Source organism: Protopterus annectens, chromosome 7.part0, assembly GCF_019279795.1.
Source record: "Protopterus annectens isolate FY-2018-M chromosome 7.part0, PAN1.0, whole genome shotgun sequence".
NCBI lineage: Eukaryota > Metazoa > Chordata > Ceratodontiformes > Protopteridae > Protopterus > Protopterus annectens.
This window is the reverse complement of record NC_056739.1, coordinates 1,065,943,910-1,065,970,843: the sequence shown is the minus strand read 5'-3', so window position 1 is coordinate 1,065,970,843 and position 26,934 is coordinate 1,065,943,910. Positions and strand designations below refer to the sequence as shown.

Genomic DNA, 26,934 nt, shown 5'->3' with positions numbered 1-26,934 from the left:
ACTTTTTTGGCTGCAACATAATTAAAGAAAATAGGGTCCACTCATGAGTTTCCCAGGTGCCCAGGAAGGGAGAACCCAGCAAAACAAAAAAAACAAACAAACAAAAAAAAAACATATCCATCTAAATCTTACTTGGACAGAATTCTTGTACATGACATTCCCCCGCAAAATGTATGTCCATATCCCCACCTCTCCCCTTACACATCTCCAACACTCAACTGTTGTTTTCAGTTACATCACCCTCAATTTCTTTGGGGAATAAAAATATTTAAGGTGATATATCTACCCAAATATCCCAAGTTTCACTGACTGTTGCCTGACTTAAAGCCATACATATTTTGTGCCATTTTTCTCTGAATATATGTCAATCCAAATAACTGGGCCACCTGTTTTTTCATCTAACTTATACCAGAAAAGAAAGACATTTCAATATGCAACAAAATCTAGAAGATTTAGGATTTTTGCTTGGAAATATTTACATAGATCTTTTTATACCTCACGTAGACTCCAGAGAGTTTTTTCTCAGGTCATCAGCAAATATTGGAGATGTGACTGGGAAGAAAGAGGCAATTAGGAACATATTTTCTTGGAGTGTGGTGAGTTTGTGGACTTTAAGGATTCCTATTGGGATGCACTGTCAGAGATGCTGGTTAGGCAGATTGGTGTGATAACGAAGATGATTTTTCTGAGCTATGACACATAATCGGAATTGCCTAGACATGGTAAGGTCTTGTTGTGTTTAATTATGATGGCTACCAAAAAAAAGCAATTACTAGAAAATGGAAATCAGAATCTAAAGTAATTATACTAGAAAGTGGAAAGGGTCAAAAGCACAAAATTTCTGGAAGTACTCATCACTGAGGACCTGTCCTGGTCAGTCCATGTATCTTACACGTTCAAAACAGCTCAGCAACAACTGCACTTCCTAAGGAAACTGTGGAAGGCAAAACTATTGAAGACCATCCTACAAACCTTTTACAGGGGTACCATCGAAAGCGTCTTTGCCAATAACATCACTGTCTGGTATGGCGGCTGCAACATCTCTTATCACAAGGCTCTTAGGTGAGTTGTAAGGGCAGCAGAGAAAATCATTGGTTCCTCTCTCGCACCTCTGGAAGATCTACATGAATCACGCTGCATCAGTAGAGCCAGGAAGATATCTAATGATCCTTCGCATCCTGCAAATGGTATGCTTGCCCACCTCTCCTTTGGTAGGAGATACAGAAGTATGCACTGTAGGATTTCTAGACTTAACAACAGTTTCTTTCCTCTCTCCACTGGACTACTGAATTCTTGTGAAAAACGAGCCAGGAGACTGTCAATACATACGTTCCCTCCTACCACATAGTTAATTCAATTTATCTGACTTTCTGATCCTTAAACATCCAGGCTTTGTTGCACTATAAATATTAAGCTTTTTCATGTGGAACAACTAAGTGATATGCATATTTAATGTTGGTTCACACCTTACCTTACGGTATGACTCTATGAAGTGCAATATAAATCATGCTGTGCATTATTCATGCTGGCCACCTCACATGCTGCTTAGTTCTTTTGTTATAGTAAGGTCATGCACATGTTTTACTCAATTCTATTTATATGTAAAGTGTGTCTGGTCAAAATGTTATTATTTTATTCTATTTTTACTTTTATTTTATTTTTATGTTATTTTATTATTATTATTCTCTGTATGTACGTTTTTGCACTAGGAACAAAGAATCTCAATTTTGTTCAGCTGCACTTTGGTGTAGTTCTGAATGACAATAAAGTTTTCTTTGACTTTGACTTGACTTTGACATAGAAGTAGTGAATATAGTAACACAGATAAAACAACTGGAATTAAATCTTTAGCAAAGGATAGGAGTCAACTGCATAAGAAAAAATGGGAATTTGTGGGAACAATACATACAGGGGAGGAATGACATTTAAAAGAAGGCAGGACTTAAATGAGCTATGTAATGTTTGACTGAAAATGACTTCTTAGATTATAAGTGCTGTATAATGTTTGCAACTGGGAGTGTGTCAGTATGGTTTGTTTTCATTTATATAAATGTATGATCTGAGCCACGGTGGTGCAGCGGTAGCATTGCTGCCTCACAGCAAGAGGTTCTCCCTTTCGATTCTCGGCTGGAGCACCTTCTGTGCGGAGTCTGCATGTCCTCCCCGCGGACGAGCGGCGTTCAAAAGACATGCGTAGAATGGGCGTGCCTTCGTTGAAGGTTGGGCGTCGAGCTGGCACCTTGGCACCTGTAAAAAATCTACTGCCAATCATTAGCGGACCGGAGTTCCGCTGCGGGAAAAGCCGAAAGAAGAACAATGATTGCTTATGTCAAAAGCAATGGTTTAATAAAGATGTTTCTTGTTTAAAAAAAGGCAGGAATTGAATTTATGTAATGTTGCTTAGGTTATATGATATGTATCAATATATGTGAAGAATAATGTTTGTAAACATGAACTTGTAAACACAGTTTGATTATTTTTATATAAATGTAAATTTACCTATGTCACAAGTGATAATTCAATAAAGGTTTTAATAAAAAAAAAATAAAAAGACATTTCCCACAACTGGATACACACTCGACATAATACATAAACCCTACTGCATTCCCCTGTCCCATTTTCAGTAAAAAACACAATTCACGGTTGGAACGGAGGAGAACCTAAGTTAGGTCCTTCCTAGTGAGTATTTCTGCCAGCCAGTTATATAACAAATATCCACTTGCATGAAACATAAATATGTCTGATACTGACTCCAGGTCTTAATTTTCCATTGCAACAGTTGTACTTAGTACTCCAGCTCTCCTCTCTGCATTACCTGGGGATCACTTCTAAAACACAGCTTAAATGGGCCCAGTAACCCCTTGGAATCTTAACCTTCCATCAAAAACACACAATAATGATCTACACACCAAATGGCTGACCAAGACAAACACTGATCCACAAAGGATTGATAAAATGTAAAAAAAGAAAAAAAAAACACTTTGCACTAATTATATATACCAACTTTGAGAATGAACTAAAGTGGGAAAGGCTCATATTCCCCAATCACCTCTGCACTGCGATATCATAGTGAAAAAGTCAGTTATTTTTGATCAGCTGTACTGGATTTTCACTTGTTGACAAAAATAGAAATGTTGTGAATCCAACCAGTTCCATTCTGGCATTCCCAGTACTGTGAATGATCGCTGTAATAGTTGTGCAATTCCTTTCTCTATGCTCATTTCCTGTTTGAGTCCATGAACTTTATTGGATATCTTTCTAATCTGTATATAGAGATATATATACTATACTATGTTAGCAGCAAACTTGATCTGAGGTAATCTGGGGAAATGAGGCATTATGGGTAAGGGAGGAGCTTGAGAATCGGATCCTAGGGCTATAGAAAGTGGCCCAGTTGGATCCAAGGTTTGGATCTGAACCCACAAGATGAGGAACAAATGATAATGACATCAGATCATCTTTTTTTTTTTTAATTTCCCCTTCCCAACCTTCCTTTGCTATGTCAAATCATGTGTCCACCACATACACGAGCCCAGTTATATCCACCTAACATTTTCTTTCTCTTCTTTGAATTACCGTCTATAGATTTACCACTGGCAAACTCCCCCCCCCCACCTACTTGCATAAGACTAACCACTGAAATAATTCGGAGTTAATGGTGAACTCATTCGTAAATTATTGACTTTCTTGAAATATTTTATAACTTATTTTAGTAAAAGTTACCAGTTAAAAGATCCACAGCTATATTTCTGAACTGAAGTCAAGTAGAGTTCAAAGGTAGAATGAATGTAAATATTACACTCTACCCATATGTTACATCTACACAATTAAGTTTACCAATATAAGCTCAAACTCTGTTAGAACTTCTTTATACCAACTTTACATTTTGAAATGGCATATTATTTATCCTATATACTGTTTGTGTGTGTATGTGTGGGTATGTGTATGGCAGTGTTTATGTGTGTGAGCAACTGACAAAAGATTTAAAGTTCTGTGACAGTATTCAAAATAAGGTTCAAAGGGGCTTTTACAGTATTTACAAATCCACAATATGCCTTTTCGATTCTCAGCTAGAGCGTCTTCTGTGTGGAGACATGCGTGAATGGGCGTACCTTCGTTGAAGGTTGTGCGTCAGGGCTGGCAACTCGGCACATAAAAATCTACTGCCAATCATTAGCGGACCGGAGTTCCACTGTGGCGACCCCTAAAAGCCGAAAGACACAACAACAACAACAACAACAAAGCCACAATATGCAACAGAATGCAAGTTCAAAATATACTTCCAAGCAGAGGGAAAAAAAGAAACATAAAATAAAAAAACTCAACAATATGAGATTAGCTGAAAGAATACTTGCCTACACAGTCTGTGTTTGTTATATCAGTTGTGTATCCAGGTTTACATTGGCAGCGATAAGATGCTATGGTATTGATGCAAAGTCCATTTTTGCAGACTCCTTCAATAACTTTGCATTCATCAATGTCTGCAATAAATTAATAATATAAATATTTTTATGTCAGATGGTGCAAGACACTATCACAAATTTAAACAGCAAGACTTCCAGCTCTTAAGAATGTCCCTCAGTAAGATACAGAGCCTTTTTTCACAGGTCACTCACTTGTACTAAATGAATACATCAACATACATGCAAAGATTTCTTTCTACTACTCACAATAAAACAAGTCCAAAATGTACCTGATCCAGAACAGAACATTACTGATGCCCATTAATGTTTCAAAGCAAAAAGTTACCCATCTTAGAAATGCTACTTAAGATATGATGACCACAGTCGTCTTTATCAACGCAGCAATAGCAAGCAATCATTAGGAAAACTGCCACATAACAGAAAATGACAGCACAGTGATTTCCAATAGTCTGCCTGCAAATAAATGTGTAAAAAGGTCATGCTGTAGGAAACCTTGCTTCCTTCACTTTTTACAGTAACTGTACTATATGATATTACAACAGAAAAATAAATATAAAACACATTATATGAACAATAAACAGTTATTATGACTCCCGCAAAGTAAAAACAAAAGAGTATAAGTGAACTCCAATTGGAACTGCTTAGAATAAACAAATACAAAGGTATATAAAGTGCATGGAGAAAAAGACACCCTGCAGATGTACAAACCTTATTTCTTAGCAAGAAACAAAGGAAACATTCCCAAACAAAAAATTAAAAAACAAACAAACTACCCAATAAACTTGAAATAAAGTACACAAACTAACTTTATGGTGCAGGTTTTATTAAAATTCATTTATAAAGTATAACTATATTCAGGCACTGCAGAACACTGCCCCAGTTAAAGAAATATAAACATTCACAGCCAGAATAAAACAGCATTTCTTCCAAGTGTACAAGTGTAAAACAAAAACATAATGTGAAGTTGTTCTATCTCACCGTTCATTCTTTATTGATGGGTTCGGAGCCAATCCCTCGGCTCCGAGTCGGCACCTACTGCACAGCTCGAGGATTTCAAGTAGCTCGAGGCTAAGTCCCTATCCCATGATGCAACTGGAGTTACCTCAGATCTAGTTTGCCGCTGCAACTCATCGGAGGTTCCTGATAGCTCAGGCCAGTAAAACTTTAAATAGTTTTCTATTTCAAAACTTTTCACTATAATACTTACATATTTAGGTTAGATAAGCTCTAAAAACCTTATCTACAGAGTTCCCTTCCCTGTGTGCTGTTTTCTTAGCTATATATTTGGCCTCATTTTTCTTTATAGGCCTATTTAAATTCTCTGACAAAAAAATTGTTTATTCAGTGACCTTTTGTCACATATATTGTTAGAATAGCATTGTGTAATTACTTAAGAGTTAATTTACTTGTTAAATTTCTGTGTGTGTATGCTTGTTAGCTTTAACTTTAGGCTTGTGTGCATAACACTTATTAGTAGTTATAGTTAGCCTTAGTTTAAAAGACTTGTGTGTGTCTGTGCTGATAGTCAGCCTGTTTTTTTTATTACAAGGCTTATTAGTACTTATAGTTAGCCTTAGTTTAAAAGGCTTGTATGTCTGTGTGCTTATAGTTAGCCTGTTTTTTGATTAGAAGGCTAATTTATATTGCTGTTGTTGGGTGTGTCCATTTCTGGCATGGCTGTTGACAAGGACAAACACCCTAAGTCAGGGTTTAAAAAATGCCCTAAATGTGGGCAGAAGATGTCTGTTACTGACTGCCATGTGAATTGTGTCTACTGCTTGGGTGCCTTGCACTTACAAGAAACATGTTCTATATGCCATTCTTTTTCCTCTAGAGTCCTCCAAGAGAGAAAAAGAAAGCTTATTGACAGGGGTTTGTTGAAACCTTCTTTCCAGGATGCTTTGAGTGACCAGGATGGCTCTAGTAAGTCGTCAAAGTCCTCCAAGACTTCTGTGGATTCAAAAAAATCAAAAGAGTGTGTGACATCGGCTGCAGAGGTCTCGGAGCCGACTGTCTTTTCTTTTTGGAGCCGGTCTCCGGTTTTGGAACCGGTATCCAAAATTCCTAAATCACCACTACTCCAGTTGGTACCATCAGTCCTATAATCTCGGTCTTCTGTTAGCCCATCTGATTTGGATGTAGATCGGGTGGTGCAGAAGCTTCTACAGGCAACGGCCTTTGGCAAATTGTTATCGGCTCCGACCCAGGTGGCTTTGGAGCCGCAGACCATTATACCAGTTACATCTCTTCCTCCTCCAAGCCATACCGGTCCTTCGGAGCCAAATGAGTCGGACTTGCTAACTGTGGAGCCTTCGGAGCCGACGCCTGCTCCAGTGTCTTCGTGTCTGTTCACTCTGACACCCTCGGTGCTGGTTACGACTTTGCCTCTCAGGGCTTCAGCTTGGATGAGCTCGGCTCCTACCTCGGGCTCGGAGCCCACTTTCCTGGTGCCGGGGGTATCGATGGTTTCCTTAGATCCATCGGTCCCTTTGCATCGGAGCAGAGGTGCCTTCAAAGCCATGAGGAGAATTAAGTCTCCCAAGACATCTTCAACTTCGGGTATGGCGTCTTCATCCCCTAAAGCACCTGTGTCTGCTTCTGCCTCACAGATCTTTGCTAAGTGCAGAGACCCAGAGCCTCAGGAAGCCCCACTGGGTGGCCCATGCTCTTCCAAGACCTCCCCAGAAGCTCCCACTGATGAGGTTCCAGGAAGAGAGTGTGTAAGAGGAAACAAGTGGACCCCCCTCAGGAGTCATTAACATCTGACACTGACTTGGATGAATCAGAAGGGTCCCCATGGTCCCACTCTGGGGCTATCTTATTTGCTGAGATACTGGAAATCCTTAGGCAGAGGGGTGACTGTCAGTCCACCAACCCTACTGAGGATGAGTCGGTCCTTGTGAAGGCTTTCGGGTCTCAGCCTTCCACCTCTTGGGTGTCTCCACCCTTCGATGAACCTATGCAGCTGGTCTCACGAAGGCCATGAAAGTCTCCACTCTGGATACCATGGAGCCTGTCCCTAGGAGGCCTAATAAGTTTATATCTGCCCCCCTAGATAAATCCTTCTTGACCAAAGGTGTGTCAGTTGATCCCATGGTGGTGGTGGCAGCCACCAAAAAGGAAATGTCTGAAACTTACTTGTCTATCCATCCTCCTAACAGAGACTCCAGGATCATGGATAGATATGGGAAGCGCATGTTTAGTTCAGTGACTTTTGCACTTCGTTCGCTTAACTATTTAACCCATTTTACGAGACTACAAAGAGATCTCCTTAAAGAGCTGGGAGATACTCTTCAGGGTACAGTAGCTGCAGGAGCTACAGACAAAGTTGCCTCCCAGCTTGCTACCCTCAATTCCATAGTGAACTTGTCCATGCGCCTCATTTCATATGCAGCTGATGGAACAAGTTGTGCAGCGGGTACAAGAGCTGCTCTTAGGAGACACTCTTAGATGCGCTTGTGTTCCTTCACGGAGCCCTTCAAGTCATCCTTCGGCATTCCTTTTCAGGCCCAAAGTCAAGGAAACTTTAACCAGTTGTGAGAAGGATGGAAAGACTCTGTCTGCCGTCGGGGTCTGTTTTTCTACCCCTACCAGACCCTACCCCAAGGGTCAAAGGGGAGGGAAAATGTGGTTCTGAAAAGCCCAAGGAGCCTTTCAGGACACACGTGGTGAACCCCCCTCCAAGGGCAAAGGAGGGGGCAAGAATGGAAGATGCCACCCTTGAAGCAGAGGAAGTCCGCAACACCAGGGCGACAGAGATCACTTCTTTGGGAAGCCCTACCAGCGCTCCTGAAAGGAGGCCCGACAGTTCTGCTCTGGAGGCAGTCGGGGGTCGCTTATCTTTGTACCCAGACGCCTGGCTCAAAATAACAAATGACTACTGGGTACAAAGTATCATTTCCAGAGGATACTTCATCCCATTTGCCACACCCCCTCCACTGACAAGGAAAATCCCGGCCGTTCCACCCAATTAGAGGGAACAAGCAAAAGTAGAGTTCCAGACGTTGGTAAGAAAAAGAGTCATCTAACTAGTCCCAGCAGACCAGATAGGATCCAGAACTTACTCAAGATTCTTTTTAGTTCCAAAAATGACAGGGGACTGGAGACCTATGTTGGACCTCAGCAGACTAAACAAATCTGTAAAGAAAGAGAAGCTTCAGATTGTCATGCTTCAGTCAATACTTCCCTTCTTAGGGAAAGACAATTGGATGTGCTCGACAGATCTTCAGGATGTGTACTACCACATAAAAATGGCCAGGCCATTCAGGGATCATCGGCACTTCTGGTTGGGAGCCAATAATTACCAGTTCCGAGCCCTTCCCTTTGGTCTCACTACAGCCCCCAGAGTGTTCAAATGCATGGCAGTGGTCACGGCTCACCTGAGACGTTTAATATTCCAGGTGTTTCCGTACCTAGACGATTGACTCCTTACTGCCACCACCAGGCATCAACTCATTCAAGCCAGGGAGTCCACTCTGTCACTCTGCAATCAGCTGGGCATTACAATAAACTCAGAAAAATCTGCCTTGTCACCATCGCAGCATATCATCTTTATCGGAGCAGAACTGGGCACTACCACCACCATGCTAAGACTTCCAGTAGAAAGAGTCTTACTTCTCCATCAGCATGTCCACATTCTAATATCCAAAAACAAAGTGCCAACATCAGAAGTTCTGAAATTGTTAGGTATGATGGCAGCAGCAATTCTAGCCATACCACTGGGTCATATACACATGCGGATACTACAATGGCTGTTGTTCACTCAATGGTCTTACCAAGACCTCCCCATGTCTCACATGATAATGATCACAGATTCCTGCAAAAAGGATCTTCAGTGGTGGTTGACCTCACTTAATGTTATGATAAGACGCCCATTTGTGCTACCCCCTCCAGTGGTCACAGTGACCACAGATGCTTCCCTGATAGGGTGGGGTAGGCCATTTTCAGGGAAAGACAGCCCAAGGCACAAAGACCGATCAAGAGACACATCTGCATATCAATGCCCTAGATATGACAGCAGCACTTTTGGTGTTGCAGTACTTCCAGGACTCTCTTACTCTGGGTACGATTGCAATTCAGACGGACAACATGTCAGTGGTCTGGTATTTGAACAAACAAGGAGGAACCAGATCATACCCCCCTTGTCACAAGGCCCTCAGAGTATGGCAGTAGGCTATTTCCACCCAGTGCTTTCTGTTAGCAATGCACATCTGTGGGAAATCCAGCGTGATAGCAGACAAGTTGAGCAGAGCAATTTTGTTGCCCCACGAGTGGTCTGTCAAGACTGAAATAGCGGACAGGATATTCCGCAGATGGTGCCAGCCATGCTGCGACATTTTTGCCAGTCACATGAACACCAAATGCAGAAGCTACTTTGCTCTGATACCCCTCCTCTGGGAGAAGCCCCAAGGGACGCACCCATTCACGACTGGTCCCCGGGTCTTCTCTATGCATTCCCACCAATCCTGTTGATACCGAAGGTATTACAGAAAGCCAAAGCCCTGGGAAGGACCATCATTCTAATAGCTCCCTATTGGCCTCGTCAGATTTGGTTCCCCTTCCTTCAACTTCATCTTTTGGAGGACCCCTGGATTCTGGATCCAGTTCCAGACTTTCTGACGCACTCGTTGGGGGAACCTCATCCCTCTCTGTAGTTCCTGAAGCTGACAGCTTAGCTGCTCCAATTCCCATCATAGCCAGGTTCCATAACCTTTCCAATGAGATGAAGCAAATTCTACTATCCTCTCATAAATCCTCTACGAGGAGGCTGTACCTCAGCAAATGGAAAAAAATTAATATATGGGCCTCTAAAAACAATATTGATCCTTACCAAGCCCCTATGGTCTTTATTATAGAATTATTAACCATGATATTCAATAAAGGAGCTGCAGCAGCAACAGTCCGTGTTCAACTTGCTGCCATCTCTAACTTTCATTTTGGATTTGAAGGATTGAATATTATGTCACACAAATTATCCAAAGCCTTTCTCAAAGGGGCCTTTCATATTAGACCACCTGTGAAATTTCCCTATTCTCCGTGGAATCTAAATTTTATGCTTTCCCACATAATTCTTCTGCCATATGAACCAGCTTCCTCATGTGACCTCATATTTTTGTCATGGAAAACTATCTTTTTAGTGGTTATTACTTCTGTCCGCAGAGTGTCAGAGCTTCAGACCTTATCCATCAAGCCTCCTTATTTGATTTTCCATGCTGACAGAGTCTCACTTTGAACAAACCCCTCTTTCTTACCCAAAGTTTGCACTGAAACTAATCTTAACCAAATTATTGATTTGCCAATTTTCTTCCCCAACCATTCCAACAATTTATAGTAAATGCTGCACAAACTTGATGTTCACAGACAGCTCAGATTTTATTTGGACAGAACAAAAGATTTCAGGAAATCAGACCAGCTTTTAGTTTCATTTTCAGATTCCAGGAAGGGTATGTTAGTGGCTAAAACACCTCTGTATAAATGGTTATCTGATTGTATCACCTTTGCTTATTCAGCTGCCAATATGCCCTTGCAGCATAAAATTAAACCTCACTCAACCAGAGCAGTTTCTATGTCATCTGCTTTTTCTGCCAGACTTCCTAATGATAACATTTGCATAGCAGCCACTTGGTCAAAACCTAATACCTTTAACACTCATTACAAGGTTGACAGGGCTTCTAGGGACAGGGCCTCCTTTGGATCCACAATCCTGAGAAATATACTCCCGTGAGCCACCCGAGGTTGATGGTGCTTGGGACACTACCCATCAGTAAAGAATGAATGGCGAGATAGAACAACTTCACATAAAGAAGTTATGCACTTACCATAACGTTCCATGTGAATTGTTCATCTTGCCTTCATTCTTACGTCCCTCTCTCCTAACCCCTCCTGGGCTCGCAGAAGACCTAAATGCTAGATCCTTCCTGGTCACTCAACCCTTCTACTCTCTCTCTCTCTCTTATGGAGTTATAGAATGACATATGGTATTATTATATGCAGCAAACAATATCTAAGGTAACTCAAGGTGCATTATGGGATAGGGACTTCACCTCGAGCTACTTGAAATCCTTGAGCTTTGCAGTAGGTGCCAACTTGGAGCCGAGGGATTAGCTCCGAACACATCAGTAAAGAATGAAGGTGAGATGAACAACTCACATGGAACATTATGGTAAGTACATAACTTCTTTATAAGTGCTTTTGCCTTACTAGAAAGACATCAGACTGTGCATAAAACTATTAAAATTTCTTTTGCAAGACACAAAAACACACATCAATGCCAAAAGTCAATCAATATTAAAATGTTCTTCTCTTTAATGCACACCTAAAATTCACTGTATCATTAAGACCTAGAGAATTACAGCAATCTAAAGAAATTTGCCATGTATTTTCCTTTATATCCAACATATTTTCCAGGCCTCTACACTCAGATTAATGCTTACAAACTCTAATGCAGAGCATATTTTTAAATACTACAAAATGGGCTCTGGAAGCATACCTTTGCCTGTAGAAATGAGATGGATGAAGTTTCTTTCCAATCATCTTACAATGCACTGTCCTTCCCCAAATCCATAATTCCACATCCAAATACATTATATTTTGTGTACTTATTCCATACAAACACAAAGTGGTATCTGATTTATAGCAGGTTAATGTCATTATTTACTTGATTATAGAGAATACCACTTTTAAGAATTTCTTTCTCTCCACATAAAACAAAGGTCTTCTCTTAAGCTACTCCAATGTAATCTGAAGGAATGGATGGGTAAACGCAGAGTCAATCCTGGTTTAGCCCCCTTGTCCCTCATGGATAGGGGTAACGTAAATGTTCTCATCTTCTGTGTAATTTCAACTTAAAATACAATGGCTAGAAATTTCATGGGAATGTATGGCTAGGCTTCAAAAGATCCTCACAGATCAATAGCCTAGTAAGTAGCTACATATATATTAAACATAGACTTGGTACACAGTAAAAAGAACCTAGTTAAAGACTCCACTTAAAACAATTGTTGAGTAGGTCATATGGTGGTAAGCAGAGAAAATAAAGGGACTTTTGGAAGCAAAGGCCACAGTATTCAGTGCTGAAGTGAAGAATGCAGAGATCCGCAGGGAACTCCTGCTGATCAGTTTAATGAGATGCTTGTTGTTGTTTGATGATAACTCACTTATAGGAGTAAGGTTTACTGTTTATGATAATATTGCAAAGAGGTGCAGTTATGTGACAGCCCAGATATTACTGTAGCTAAGGTAGGTCTTTGGGGCCATTTTAAAAGATAAGAGTCTACAGGCAGCACATCTTAGCTCCGAGGCAGTCAGGCATTAAAGGTGAAGGCTACCCCAACAAAGTTTAAAGCAAAGTCAGAAATTCTAATAGAGGTTATGTCAAGGTAGTTTCAGTGAAGAACTCTAAAAGGGGGAGAGAAGACTAAAGTGATGGTCACTTTTTAAAGTTCTGCCTTTTAAGTGATGGTTATAAAAACAGCATGGTCCTACAATACACAAAAAGCACAGTGATGGCATATTTCCTTAAGCTTGCTATATACAGTTTCATAGGTTCATAGGTGTGTACTAGGCTAATGGCCCTGGAGCCTTTACAAGCCTAGCCCATAGGAGTACCCTGGCATTGTACCACGCAACTATATTTCCCAGTGCTTCTGTCGAGTAGAGCCACTGGAGTGATCTCCAGGGTGAATTTTCTATTTCCCATCCACTCATCAAGATTTCACTTGAAGAGGGACACTGAGGTGCTCTGTTTGACTTGTATGGGAAGTCTATTCCATAGCATTGGGGAGTCTCTGGGTTATGAACCTGTCCCTCCAGCACGTTCTGTTGATTGTGGTAATGAGGTTGAAGTCTCTGGAGTGTGTGATACAGTGGGATTGGGATTTCTTTAGATGCAGCATTTCTAACAGAGCTGGGTCAGACATGGCTTTGTAAGTCAAGCAGAGTTCACTTCTAAGTAGGCAATATGAGACAGAAAATAGTTGGAGTTTTCTGAGTATGTCCATATAGGACAAGTGTTTAAGGCCTAGAATCTTCTTTGTGAGGTACTTTTGTGGCCTCTCCAGTTGCTGCAGGTGTCTAGTGAGGTACATGTCAAATGTGGCATTATACTCGAAGATTAGCCTAATGAAGGAAGAGTAGAGGGAGACAATGACCTCTTTCTTCCTGGATGCAAAACCCTTAGTAATGAGATGTGCCACACAGAAGGACTTTCTGACGACAGTGGCAATGTGGTGGTCAAAAAAGAGGTTGCTGTCAACCTGTGTTCCCCAGATCTCTTATAACACCTTCTGTGTTCAGTGGACTACCATAGATGTGGTAATTCATGGGAACTGGGTTTTTCCCAAAGGGGATGACGACACATTTTTTGGCATTGAGCTTAAGGCCATGATTCTGACACCAGTCCTTGGTCTCAGTGAGGCCTTTCTGTAGGATGTCAACATCACTTGGGGAGTTAATAATGGCTCCCAACTTGCAATCGTCTGCAAACTTTGTCAGCCAGAGTCTGTTCGTGTTGGCCTGGCTTTCTGAGAAGTAGATACCAAACAGGAGAGGACACAGGACCAATGCCTGTGGGACTCCACTCGTGACTGGTCTGCAGTCTGACTTGGAGTCAGCTACTTTCACACTGTGGGTTCTACCTGTGAGCCAGTTTGCAACCACCTAGTGACATAGGGGTTGATGCCTAGTTTAGTGAGCTTTTCTATGATTCCTGAGTGCGGAATGGTATCAAAGGCCTTGGCCAGATCAAGGTAGGCTGTATGACCACCTTGCCTTCATTCACAGCTCTAGTGGCTGACTCAAAGAAGTCGACCAATTTGAGAAGGCATGCTCTACCTTTCACAAAACCAAACTGTGTGGGATCCAGAGTTTGGAGATTCCCTACATCCGTGTTTATTACGTCCATGATGATGCGTTCCATACCTTTGCATATCAGACTTGTCAGGCTAATGGGGCAATAGTTCCCAGGGTCTGTAGTCGCTCCAGGGTCTGACGTCGCTCCTCCTTTGTGGAGAGGGATGATTATGGCAGTGCGTCATTCAGTAGGGACAAAGCCTGAGGTGAGGCTGTGACTGAACAGGGCACACAGGTGAGGTGCCAGTTTACTTTGTAGTTCATGTAGAACACAGCCAGGGATATTGTCAGGTCCCATAGAAGCTATATTCTTGGCCTTGGACAGTGCTGTTTTAACCTGTGCAGCAGTAATACTGGGTGCCTGGCAAACTACTGGTATTGTGATTGGTCCTTTGGCTGGGGAGAGAGGGGTAAAGTTGCCACTGAATCTGTCGGCCAGTATATTATCAATATCTGTTGTTTCGGTACAGGAGGTATCATTGTGCAGTAGCTCAGAGCAAATCTGGGTATTGCCGTGGAAATTCTTTACGTAACTATAGAAGGCCTTGTGGTGGTCTTTACTATCTGCTGCAATTCTGTTTTCATAGCTAGCTTTAGAGGATTTGATGAGGGATCTCAACTTTTTGTTGAGGCTGATAAGGGAGTTTTTACAGTCTTGGGACTTCACCTTATTCCACATCAGTTTCCGCATTCTGTTGTAGAGTTTGTTTATGGCAGGGGACCACCAGATTGGCTTCTTTTTTTTGGAGGACAGCATCTTGGTTCTATTGGGTATGGCAAGATCCATGCATTTGTGTACGTGTTCGTTCAGTGTACTGGTGTATGATTCGGCGATCATGAAACTGTTCTCCATTTGCCTGGGTGCCGTGAAGTTAGCCACCTCTGTTTTTAGCAGCCGAAAGTTGTGGATTTCCACAGTGATTAGTTTGTGGTTGGAACTAACCAGGGAGGAGATGGCGACTGGTGTAGAGCAACGGTCGCCCATGTTAGTAATGACCAGGTCAAGGACGTTGCTACCTTTAGTGGGGGCAAGAGGGAGCTGGTCCAGGGCATTGGAATTAATGAATTCCAGGAAACGTTGGGCAAATGTATTGGTACATGAGTAGTTTTCCCAGTTAATAGAGGGGTAGTTGAAGTCGCCCAGTATGAGAGTGTTAGGTTGGACCCTCATATTGTCCAGGGTGCTTAGGAATGTGGAGTGTGACTGTTGGGACATGGTTGGGGACCTATAACAGGCTACGACCTGAACTGCTGTCTTACACAATATTAGCTGCACCTGAAGTATCTCTGATGCGTTATGTTGGGCTACCAGTCTGGAGGTATGCGCATCCTTTATGAATATGGAAACACCACCACCTTTGGAGCTTTGGTCCAAGTTCTGGGACTGAAAGGTATGGAATGACTTATAGCCTGGTATTGCAGCAGTGCTTTCTGCTGCCTTGGACCAGGTCTCTGTTACAGCACAAATGTCAATGTTCTCCATTTTAAGGAGTGCATTTTGAGATTTAGACTTTTAGCGTTGAGCAGCATGACCCTCAGATTGCATTTGTTTGTAGCTGTTACGGTGGTAATTTGGTCTTTGGAGCACCACCTAAAAAAGGTACTATAGGGGTGGCAAGAGCCTTGGCCAGTATCCAGAAGCCCAGGGGTGACAGATGCAGGCCATCTTTGGCAAGGCATCGAGGCCTGTCAATCATGTCATCCCAGGCAGACAGATACTGGATCCCCCTAGAATGACACCAGAAACTTAGCCAATTGTTGAAATCAATCATTTTCTGCTTGCACTGTGGTATCATTCTGGGTGATGGTAGGATGCTGCTCAGGGATAGGGTCACACCTGCCTGGGCTACACAATTTGAGAGCTCCTCCATGTCTCTTTTCTTGTAGTCCAGGGAGGTATGTCTCAGGTTTATAGGTTGGTACTAGGCTATTGGCCCTAGGGCCTATACAAGCCTAGCCATAACAATTCCCTAGCTAATTCTCACCACACTATTTACTTCCCCGGACCCCTGTCTAGCAGGGCTACTGATGTGATCCCCGGGGTGAATTTCCTTTCTCCCATCCAATCATCAAGGTTCCTTTTGAAGAGGGCCAAAGAGGTGCTCTGCTTGACATGTATGGGCAGTCTATTCCAGAGTCTGGGGAGTCTCTGGGTCACGAACCTATCCCTTCATTCACACCCACGTGTACAATGACAGAGTCATATTTGTACCTGTTGTTGAGGGACCTGAGTGCGTGCGTTATGTGGCAGATCCTGTCACCTGACAGGCAGCTGACTGTTACTTTCTCCTTATTCAACCTAGTGAGTGGGACATCAGTGTGCCTCACTATCAAGTCATCTATGACTAGTGTGCTGGGCATGCTGTTTTGCCTCAGGGGCTTTTGTTGAGTGGCACACTGTTTAGGAGAGTTATGTGTCTTGTAATTAGTGTTGTACTGTGGAGATAGAGTGCGATTCTGCCTTGGAGGTCACTGCTGTTTGGGTAGATTTTTATTGAGAGCCTCCACAAAGGTGGGTGTGTGGTTTGTGTTTTTATGTGAAGGCAGTGCTGATGTGTGTTCTGGAGGCTATGTGTTCCATGTGTGGTGCAAGTGTTGACCTTCTCCTCATGACCAGCTATTCCGGTCTTAGCTGGAGAGTACGTGGCTTTCATTTTGGATATATAAGTGCATCGCTCGCAAGTCTGAGTCTTGGGAAGTAAGAGGAGAGGGTTGTCGGTATACATGAGGCAGTTGCTATATTACCTCAGGATGCCCAATTTCACCAGCTTAATAGGACAAAGCACAGGGAACTGACCTTTAGACATGTCTGGAGGAGTGGGCATTAATAAGTACCGGAGCTGTTTCTTTGTAGAACATTTAGTGCTGGTATCACTTTTGTGTGCTAAAATAATTGCTACAAGAACCCTGGTACAGTAAAGTGCTAGACTAATATGCTAGTAAAAGTGCAGGAGAGGAGAGAGCTAGAAGATCTAATGGAAAAATTGAAGAGCAGACTTTGGCACCTCTCAGAAGCTTACAAACAGTACTGGATACAACAAATCTGTATCTGGACTAGACTGGTTACAGGAAAGGCGGGAAACAAGCGCAAACACAGGCTTTTAAACCAAAAAGTTGAAAGAGATGGAAAAACTGCCCAAACAGCTAGAAATTTCATGGGAATGCAGGACCACATACGTTCTTACCAATGAAGCCCATTTCTCTCTTGGAAACGTCCCTCATACCTACACACTGACATATGGTCTTCCCATTCTAGCCTATTCCAATAGAAAGATATCTAAAATGTAAACATCTTTCAACAAACTGCAGGCTGCCAGGAAGAGCATCACTCTTATCTACTGACAAAATTAAGTTTTCTCTGATGACTTCATGATGGCTGCACACTGATTAATAGCTTAAATTCAGCTATCTCAAACTGAGAAAAAGGGGTGCGATTGAAACTGGGGGGAGGGTTAAAATTCAGTTACTGGCGAGTAAGTGCACTGCATGGATAACAGCAAAGAAAAATTTGGAAAACATGAAATAAAATCAACCAGACAAGGAGAAGAGAAACCACTGTGAAGGATTCTGTAGTTGTTCAGCAAAAAGCAATTCAAGCTTCAGCTTTGTTTCAGGAGAAAGCTTCCAGTAATTTAAAGTAAAATAAATCAAATGTGCTCAGAGATGATTAAAATAAATGAAACATAGAAAGAATACATCAATTCGAACAACGAAAGGCTGGGAAAATAGAAGCTTTAACTAGCTGTTCAGATAAAGTGATACAACTACAAAAATCAGAGGCTGAAATGAAGAAAAAGTTGGTTGCATATGAGGATTCTCAAGAAGAACTATTTAAAAAAAAATAGCAGAGTTAGAGATTTTCTGTTGTACCAGAGAAATTGGAATAATCCGACTGTTCTAATTTTACGAAAGTCCAAATAAACAACTTGACTGATGTTCCATAGCAGGATTTGTTAATTGAAAGGGCACATAGAGTGTATGCTCTAAACCTGGCCATGAGAATGCAGCCGAGACCTATATTAGTAAACATGCAATAACATCAGTAAAAATAGTTGATCCTGACAAAACTGTGGCAGAAGGACAAAGTATTAAAAACTGGAGACAGCTGAGTGTTTGTTGAAAATGATTATTCACTGTGCACCGGGCAGAAGAGGAGCAACATTTTCCCAGAAATCAAAAGTGTAGCACTTTACTGTAATAAGCTGATACATGTAAGTGATAGGCTTATAACAGTTAGATATACAACCTACTCACCCAGCTCTTCCACTGAAGAGCAAAAAAAAAGTATGTTCCTTCTACTGGCACACTGACCAGGTGGCCAGCGGCGTGACACCCACCCCCACCCCAGCCACAGAGGACCCATTTCTGTGTCCTGCCCAAACCTCTTTTAACATATTTTATTAAAAAATTATTTCTTCTTCTTTTAACTAATTCCCTCCAGTGGAGCTCTGAAAGTTTCCACTGCAACTTCCAAAAGGCTGAGCCTAATGTTTTTGTAAGAATAAAATTATTTTCTCACATTTCAAACAAATGCTCATATCTTTGGAACCATAAAGTTGATTTAAAAAGTGTAAATTTCAAACTCTTCAACACAAACTCGTTTTACAGTGGTAGTATTCTTTAGGTATTATGTCTTAGATTTTATAAATCACAATAAACACAGTAACTATTATGTTTGTAATATTTTGAAAACAACTTATAATATCTCAGCAACCACTCAAGTTACACATACACTGACATCAGCATTTTGTTCATCCAGCTGTCAGCATTCATATGAGACTAAGCTTGTGTTACTTGGCTGTTGAGATATTTAGAAAAACACAACATTTTTGACAATATAAATAAATATTATACGAACAACAATTAGTATCCCTTTAACCTGCATTACACAGAGGTCAGATATCAATACAATCATATTTGCCATTGTGTAAGCTTTAAGATGAAATCTTTCAATATTTTTCATATAGCATGGTCTTGAAATTATTAATGCAAATATGGACATGCAATTTTTGACGCCTAAAGGCATCAGAAGGATATAACTGCAGAAGCACCTTGAGGCATCACTTGGCTGTAATGAGTTAAAATTTAGCAAACTGATTGCTACCAGTGTAAGAAACAATTGCTGCAGTTTGTACCCTGCCTGTATGGAGAGCTACAGCAGTCATGTTTTAGTTAAAAAAATCCTTCTTTTTAAACTGTAGCAAACTGCTTTCTACAAATATAGCAAACATTTGTTATAGTTTATACAGTGATTGCACTGAGTACTAAAGTTTTAGTTAAAAAAGTTTGTTTTCATTTTAATCTGCAGCAACTGCAGTTGCTACAGTTTAGATCACACACTGAGCGTTGCAATGGTCAGGTCTGACCTCAAATGCAATACCAGCTTTTAAAAGCCAGTATTGCATTACAGAGTGATTGGGATTGGCTGACTGCAGCCTCCAACGCTTTACACCTGGAACAGTTGCTCCTCTCATCTCACTTCAGCTATGCTACTGCCAGCAATCAGGGAATTTTGAGAGGCAGATATGAGATTTAAGCTGTCTTCATATGTTTTTCCTGCAGGATCAAGGACATATTTCGATGAAGAACAGGCTAAGAATGAAATAAAACATTTAATCCAACAAAAAAGTGAGCCAGCAAGCAGAAGGGGATTCTAATTCTCATTCTTCTGATAGTAAAGTTAATAGAGAAGTGAAACCTTTTCCAGTATTCCAAAGGAAAATGTTTGAGAGACAGAGAAGAGCACAGGAGATGACTTGAAGAATCTGAAGTACACTAGAATTGAACCAGCGTGTTGTGATGGGAGATGGAGATGAACAGGAAGAACACCAGCAGCACTGAAATTAGTGAATAAATAGGAGACTATAATGCATCAATCACGTTTATCAAATATGGCTTTTGCAAGAAAAAGTGGCTGACAAAGAATGGACTTTTGTTGATTTTGTTAGCATTGTGGGTAGACTACAAAGCACATACCCCACTTTGTGGCATTAACATTCAGAATGGCAGTAAAAGGGGAAAAATTAACTAAGTATTTCATATTATTTGTAAAAACATTTTATGATACAAACTGCGCATTATACCTAGAAAATAAGTTTTGTGTATTGTGTAGTCAGGGGTATTTTAAATGTGGGGGAGGGATTCTTTTCAATGAATGTTGCATGCCCTACAGATATTAAAGTAATCAAGTTATTTTTTATCTGTAAGAAAAACAGACTGTACAGTATAAAAAGAGAAGCAAGGCTGGACAAAAGCAAGTGTAATTTTAATATGTCATGATCTTGCGCAGCTGGAGTGGAGGTAATGTGTAAAATGCACTGACTACATTATAAGTAGAATTAAGATATTTTCTCTTAATTTTACAAAGGATAATGCTGAGATTAATCCCCTTGGTACAAACTATAAACAAGTGTTTTTTACTAAGCAAGTAGGCTTGAAAAATAAGACAAAATGATGAAATCCATGAAAAGGACAAGTTTCTTACATTTTCAAAAGTATTAGCTTGTTCTTTCCATTAGTGAATGTTCAGTGGGAGTCAAGAATGTCTGAAGGCAGCAGTACATTCTGTTTTGCGTGAAATGTAAAAAATTAATTGTTGAATATTTTTACATGGATATGAGCTGTCTGCAGGTGCAGGCAATTAATCCTGAGCATTCTTTGCTGAGGGAAATGCAACATGTAAATGTACAATGGCAAGCAGTTCAGTGAAACATAAAGTTTTAAATTATGGGAAGTGAATAAGAGATAGTAGCCTCCCTAGCAGCCTTAATACTTTAATCCACTTAACAGAACAGTATACAATTTAATTTTATTTAAAGATTGCCAGTGCACTTTTTGTAGGGCTGAAAGTTAATGTTTTGTGAAAGCATACACACTGTTTGTCATTTTCTGGGAGAGGAACAGTGATAAGGAAAGAAGAGACAGCATTCAGTGTAGGTGGGATCACAGGCTGTAGCATGCAGTTTAGAATGGATAACCTTAATTCAAGGTTAAGTAATGCCTGTGCAGCTGTCTGTTTGGAGCAACTGTTCATATCTGGGTGGTTAATCTTAGTTTTTTGAAGATACACATAGTTTTCTGTTAGTTTTAAGTTAATAGGGATGGGATGTTCTGAAAATGTATTCAGTTTTTTTTGTTTGAGGGTTTTCATTAAAACAAAAAGTCTTGAAAAATGTAACATAGGTTCAAAAGCATATGAGAAGAAATAACTATATACAAGATCTACCTACTGAACATTAACATGTGGATGCAACACAAAAGTTAGAAATACAAATTCACAAAAACTGTCATGTTTAATAGGCTTTTAACAAAATGCTTACTCTATCCAGATTATTTTGGAATGCAAATTGCCTTACAGGTATAGACAACAAGGAAAGCATACTGAATTATATTAGGAAATGCAGAGTGAAAATAGCAATGCTGCAGAAGACACATTTGGAAATAAATAAGGATGTGAATTTGACAATAAAAGAATTTCAGGATGGATATTCAAAATAATATCAGAGACAAAGGAAAAAGGGAATAATTATATTAATTGCTATAGGGGCTCATAGTGACAGATGAAGATAAAAGACAGCACTGGAAGATTTGTGATAGCAAGGGGCTATTGACGAGGGAGGAAGATTACTCTGACATGTATTTATATATTTATATTCCACTCAAAACTACTGTTATGGAACTTAAGAAAATTACATCTGTGAGGTTTAAGAGAAGGCAGGATTTCAGCAGGTTACATAATGCTGGACTGGTGATAATTACAATGAAAGAAAAGATATGCAATGCATAGTATATGCAAATGGAAACATGTTGATATGGTTTCTTTTCTTGTCTGTTAATGTATTTTTGCCTATGTTGTTGGTGATAAATCAGTAAAGGTCTTTAAAAAATTAGGTTCTCTCTCTCACACTCCATTTATTACATTTTCCTTTATTCTTGCAACCATCTTTAATTCAGTATTGAATAGTATGACCTCTGCTTCCAAAATTCCCCTTAATTGTATCTTCCTCTTCCTCTATGATTACTTTCTGACAGCTGTAGAAACTTTCTTTTTAAATACAAGTTTATATTTTGTTCCTTCTTGTTTCATTTCACATGCTGAGTTTGCTAATGATATTAAGCAATTTTCTCATGCATTGAATTTGAAATACTAGTTCATTCAACATCCTTAAGATGCAGACTCACTGGCATTTAGTGAAGGTGAATTGTATGAGTTTTACATTTTGAGTCTGGCTGGACTTTGTTTTGGTGTTTTATGTACTGCTATTTGTCTTGTTGCCCTTTGAATTGTGCAACACTTTTTCTGGTTTGGATATTGGTTGTGTTGCTGATTACTGTGGGTGATTTTATCTACAATGACGTTATTCTCATTTTATTTCTCTACAGATTACAATAAGAGTTTGGATACTTTTGTGAATGATTTACTTTATGACAAGAAAGACTCGTGTTGGGTTTCTAAGGGGAAGCTCCTATTTTGTACATTTCTGTATCATTTTGTCAAAGGTGGGTTTTACTGAACCACAAATCTATTTTATATTTACTTACTGACATTGATTAAAAGGAAAGTCTGACTGGGTAGAGCCCATTTTCAACAGAGACCCAGAAAGAAAATCACCACAGTATTACAAACATTTTAACAATATTAATTTTACAACCATTGAAAATAATACAAAAAACAACTACAGTTTACATAATTATACCAAATTAGACATAATATGAAAACATTGGTTAAGGACAGATATAAGTTATATGACAATGACTTAAAAGTTACAAAACTTTTAGCCAGTGTATAGAGAAATTAAAGATAAGTTAATATAAAACAAACAGGAATTACAATAAGAAGTGAGAGAAAAGCAAGCTTAGAGTATATTTAAAGTCTGTTTCCATAGGGGTTCCCCAAGGATCCATTCTTGGACCCCTACTCTTCTCTGTTTTCACCAATAGTCTAGCCTCTGCCACCAAACATGGCACACTCATACAATACGCAGATGACTCAACCATCATCTGCTCAGCCCAGTCCCTACCCAAACTGCAAAAAGTCACACAGGAAGCCTTTTCCTCTGTTGAAACTTGGTTATCCAATGCTCAATTAATACTCAACCCAAACAAAACTAAACTACTCATCTTCCAACTCACCAAACATACTCAAAACAACTCTCACTTTAACATCACAGCAAAAGACAACATCACTATATACCCAACTGAACACACCAAATTGCTAGGACTGGAAACAGACAATAAACTAAAATTTGACATTCACATATCCATGACCATAAAAAAGTCCACAAAAAACTAGGAGCGTTATACAGAAATAAGCAACTTCTCACCAAAGCAGCAAAGATTTCAATAGCAATTTCCCACTTTATCTCCACCCTACTGTATGCCTCTCCAATATATACCAACCTAAGGCAATGTGATCTAAACAAGCTAGAGACCTGCTACAACAAAATTGCCAAATTCCACAAACTAGTAAACCATCCACTAAATGTCCCATCCCTCCAGAATCTACTCCAACCCTATCGCACCACCAGACCACTAAGATCCAGCAACAAAAATCCCTTGCAGATCACTAAAGCCAATAACTCTGCTGGTGAAGCACTAATCTTTTGCACCATAGCCAAATTATGGAACTCCCTCCCACCCACAATTACCTCCATACCATCATGCACCCACTTCAAAACTTTACTAAAAGCACACCTAAAAACATGCTGGCTATGCCCTTGCAACTCCCACTCTAATATCATCCACCCCATCCAACCACTACCTTTCTTTCCACTCCACTAACTACCTTGATTATAGCAAGCTCAGATGCTCATAAGCCTAGTACTTATTATACAGCAGGAACTTCTTATTGTAATATTTGTTAATGTCTGTTATGTACTTCACAGATAACGATTCTAGTTGTCTACTGATGTACTATGTTCTTCATCTGTAAATATGTTGTAAGTAATTGCTATGTAAATTGTTAATCGCTATGTAATCCAATGTAACTACTGTCTATTTTAACTGTGGAGCTTTTCTCCCCGGGACTCTGCTGAAAATGGACCTACGTCCAGTTGGACACTCCCGGTCAACAAATATAAATAAATAAAATAAATAAATAAATAAAATAAAGAGAAAGCCAGGGGAGAGAAATTGATAGAAGGAAGGAAGTCAGTGAAGAAGGGATAGTAAGGAAATGTAAAGCACAAGCAGGTATTTGCCCATATTTAGGGATACAGTTTATCCTGGTGTTGAGCAACAACACAGCCGGCTTTTAGCTAGGAAGTGTTTCAGAATAGTATTGAAAGATGGGAAGGAGGGAGGGTATTGACCTGATGGATAAGGAGTTCCAGATCTTAGCAACATGGTATGATTACAGACAATGCCCAGCAGATTTAATAGTTTTGGAGACAGACAGCAGTTTTTGGTCATTGGATAGTAATGACTGACTAGGAACATAGTCTCCTAGAATATTGCTTACTGCTGGACAAGCAGATGCATTCTGGATAATTTTATAAGTGTTAAGAAGCTGTGTATATGTTAGTTGATGGGGTACTTCTAACCAATTCAGGCTTTTAAATGCTATACAGTGGTGGGTTCTGAATGGGGTATTTGCTACAAAATTAGCAACTTTATTATAGCATTTTTTTAAGTATAATTTTGTGATGCCTTCATATTACTAAGGATGGGAACACTGTAAAGAACTGTGGAAAGGAAATTAAGTAGCTGCAAATGTAACTTTAGTTGCGACAGTGAAAATGTTTTTGGCAATATAAAGCATCCCTATTTTTTAATGATTTTTTTTTATGCAATTTTGTATATATCATCCCCAGTAATGTGCTATGAGAAGTGATTTCAATGGTTGTATTATCAAGACAGAGGACTTTAAATTTAGTTTTTTCATGAAGAGAGTTACTTTTAGGGTTGAGCAAGAGCTGTGAGTTATAAAGCCATGTTTCTGTTGCTGTTAAAGCTTACTGAGTAATATTTTGAAGGTATGCCACATTGTCAGATGTGCAAATGTGTGGTGTCATTTGCGTACTATATTAGGGAGGCCTGCTGTGTGGATGTGTTGGTGAGAATATTAAAGAGGAGTGGACCAAGGAGAGAGACATGTGGTATACTGGTGGTGACTGTGAAGTATGGAGTGAGGGTGGAATATTATTTTACTGACTGATACATATTGGACAGGTAGCTTTTCAACCACAGAATGCTGGGCTGAGACAGATCTAAAGAGGACATTTGAAGTAAAAGTTTGCTGTGACAAACTGTTTCAAAGGCTTTGTACAAGTCTAGATATAAGAAGGAGACTAGTTTGCATTTATCTCTAGTTTTATTGACAGTATCTATACAAGATAGAAGTGCAGTGTTTTTCAAGTATCTTGCAGAGGGGGTTAAGATTGCTATACATCTAAAGTTAGTAATGTCTGTTGAATTTACTCCCATGTGCAGAGAAACAATGTGTGACTTTTTCCAGAGAGAGAGAACATGGGATTCCTGGACTGACCTGTTTAAGGACTGAGACTGGTAGGCAATGTTATCGGCTGCTATTTTAAGGTATTTACTTGGAAGTTTATCAGTGGAAGGAGAGCAAGGTTTGAGTTTGTTTACGATTAATTTTCTATAGGATGTCAGCACAGGTTTGAAGGTGAAAGTGGATGTTGTGATATATGGCTGCCGGGCTTAGATGTTGGAGAAACCTTGCTATACTATCTGTAAAATAAGACTTGAATTGTATTGTGGTTTCAAATGATGAGTTATTGGGAAAGGGGTTAGGGTTGACTTTATGGCTGGGAAGCAAGATTTTTTTTTAATTGCTGTCCAGAATTTTTAGGGTTGTGTTTACTAACACTCTGAAAGTTATTACAGTATAGTTTTTGTCTTCATTAATTTGCTTTTTAGTATAGTTGTGAAGTATTTTCTATCCATGCTTTTTCTCTATCTTGCATTAGCATTCTACTCTTTTTGGATAGCCAAACTGAAGGAGGTGCAAGGCTATTTAGGATATTTAGGAAAGTTATATTGAAATCATTTACAGCAACATTTAAGCAGAGGATTTTTAGGAAGTTCCAGCTAATTGATGCTAGGTTAGTAATGAACATTTCTGGGTTAAACTTGGAAAGGTTGCATGTTGTTATAAACATGCTATTTAAGTGGATGTGTGAGATGTCTGGTTTAACTTCTCCAAGTCTTTTGGGTTTCTAATACCATGATTTGAAGGGACCCTATTCCTAAGTCTAAGTATGATTAAAGTTCATGAAATTAGTACTGATTCAGTATTTGATGTTAGCCAAAAGTGTTCTTTGTAGCAGCCACAGTGTGCCCAGAACTGACTCCTTCTGCAATTCATACAGAGTTAAATGTACTGCTGGCATACCTAAATACAACTGTAAATTCTTTTTATGAGACCCATTGCTCCTGCTGCTATAGGAACTGTCTGGGTATCTTCTTCACATTGCCCTTGTTTCTGCCTACAAAACCTATTAATTTATGACTGTGTTTCTCGGTACATAAGACCCTGTAATCACTGGGTGTAGCAATTTGAATGATCAATATTACTTTTGTCTTCTTTTCATACACTACTATATCTGGTTTCCTTACTTCTATTTTTTGAACTGTTGGCAATGGGTGATCCCACGTGATATAAACTTCATCATTCTTTATAATGCTTTGTGGTTCATGT

At 39.9% G+C, this 26,934-nt stretch overlaps 1 protein-coding gene across 3 annotated transcripts in view; it reads right to left on the bottom strand.

Moving 5' to 3' along the window:
• FBN1 (fibrillin 1) overlaps positions 1-26,934 on the bottom strand; it is a 4,097,759-nt gene that overhangs the window by 444,953 nt on the left and 3,625,872 nt on the right. For all 3 annotated transcript variants that reach the window (XM_044077620.1, XM_044077621.1, XM_044077622.1), the window contains exon 59: positions 4,356-4,481. In XM_044077620.1, the coding sequence (XP_043933555.1) occupies positions 4,356-4,481 (126 nt within the window). The remainder of the gene's footprint in view (positions 1-4,355; positions 4,482-26,934) is intronic.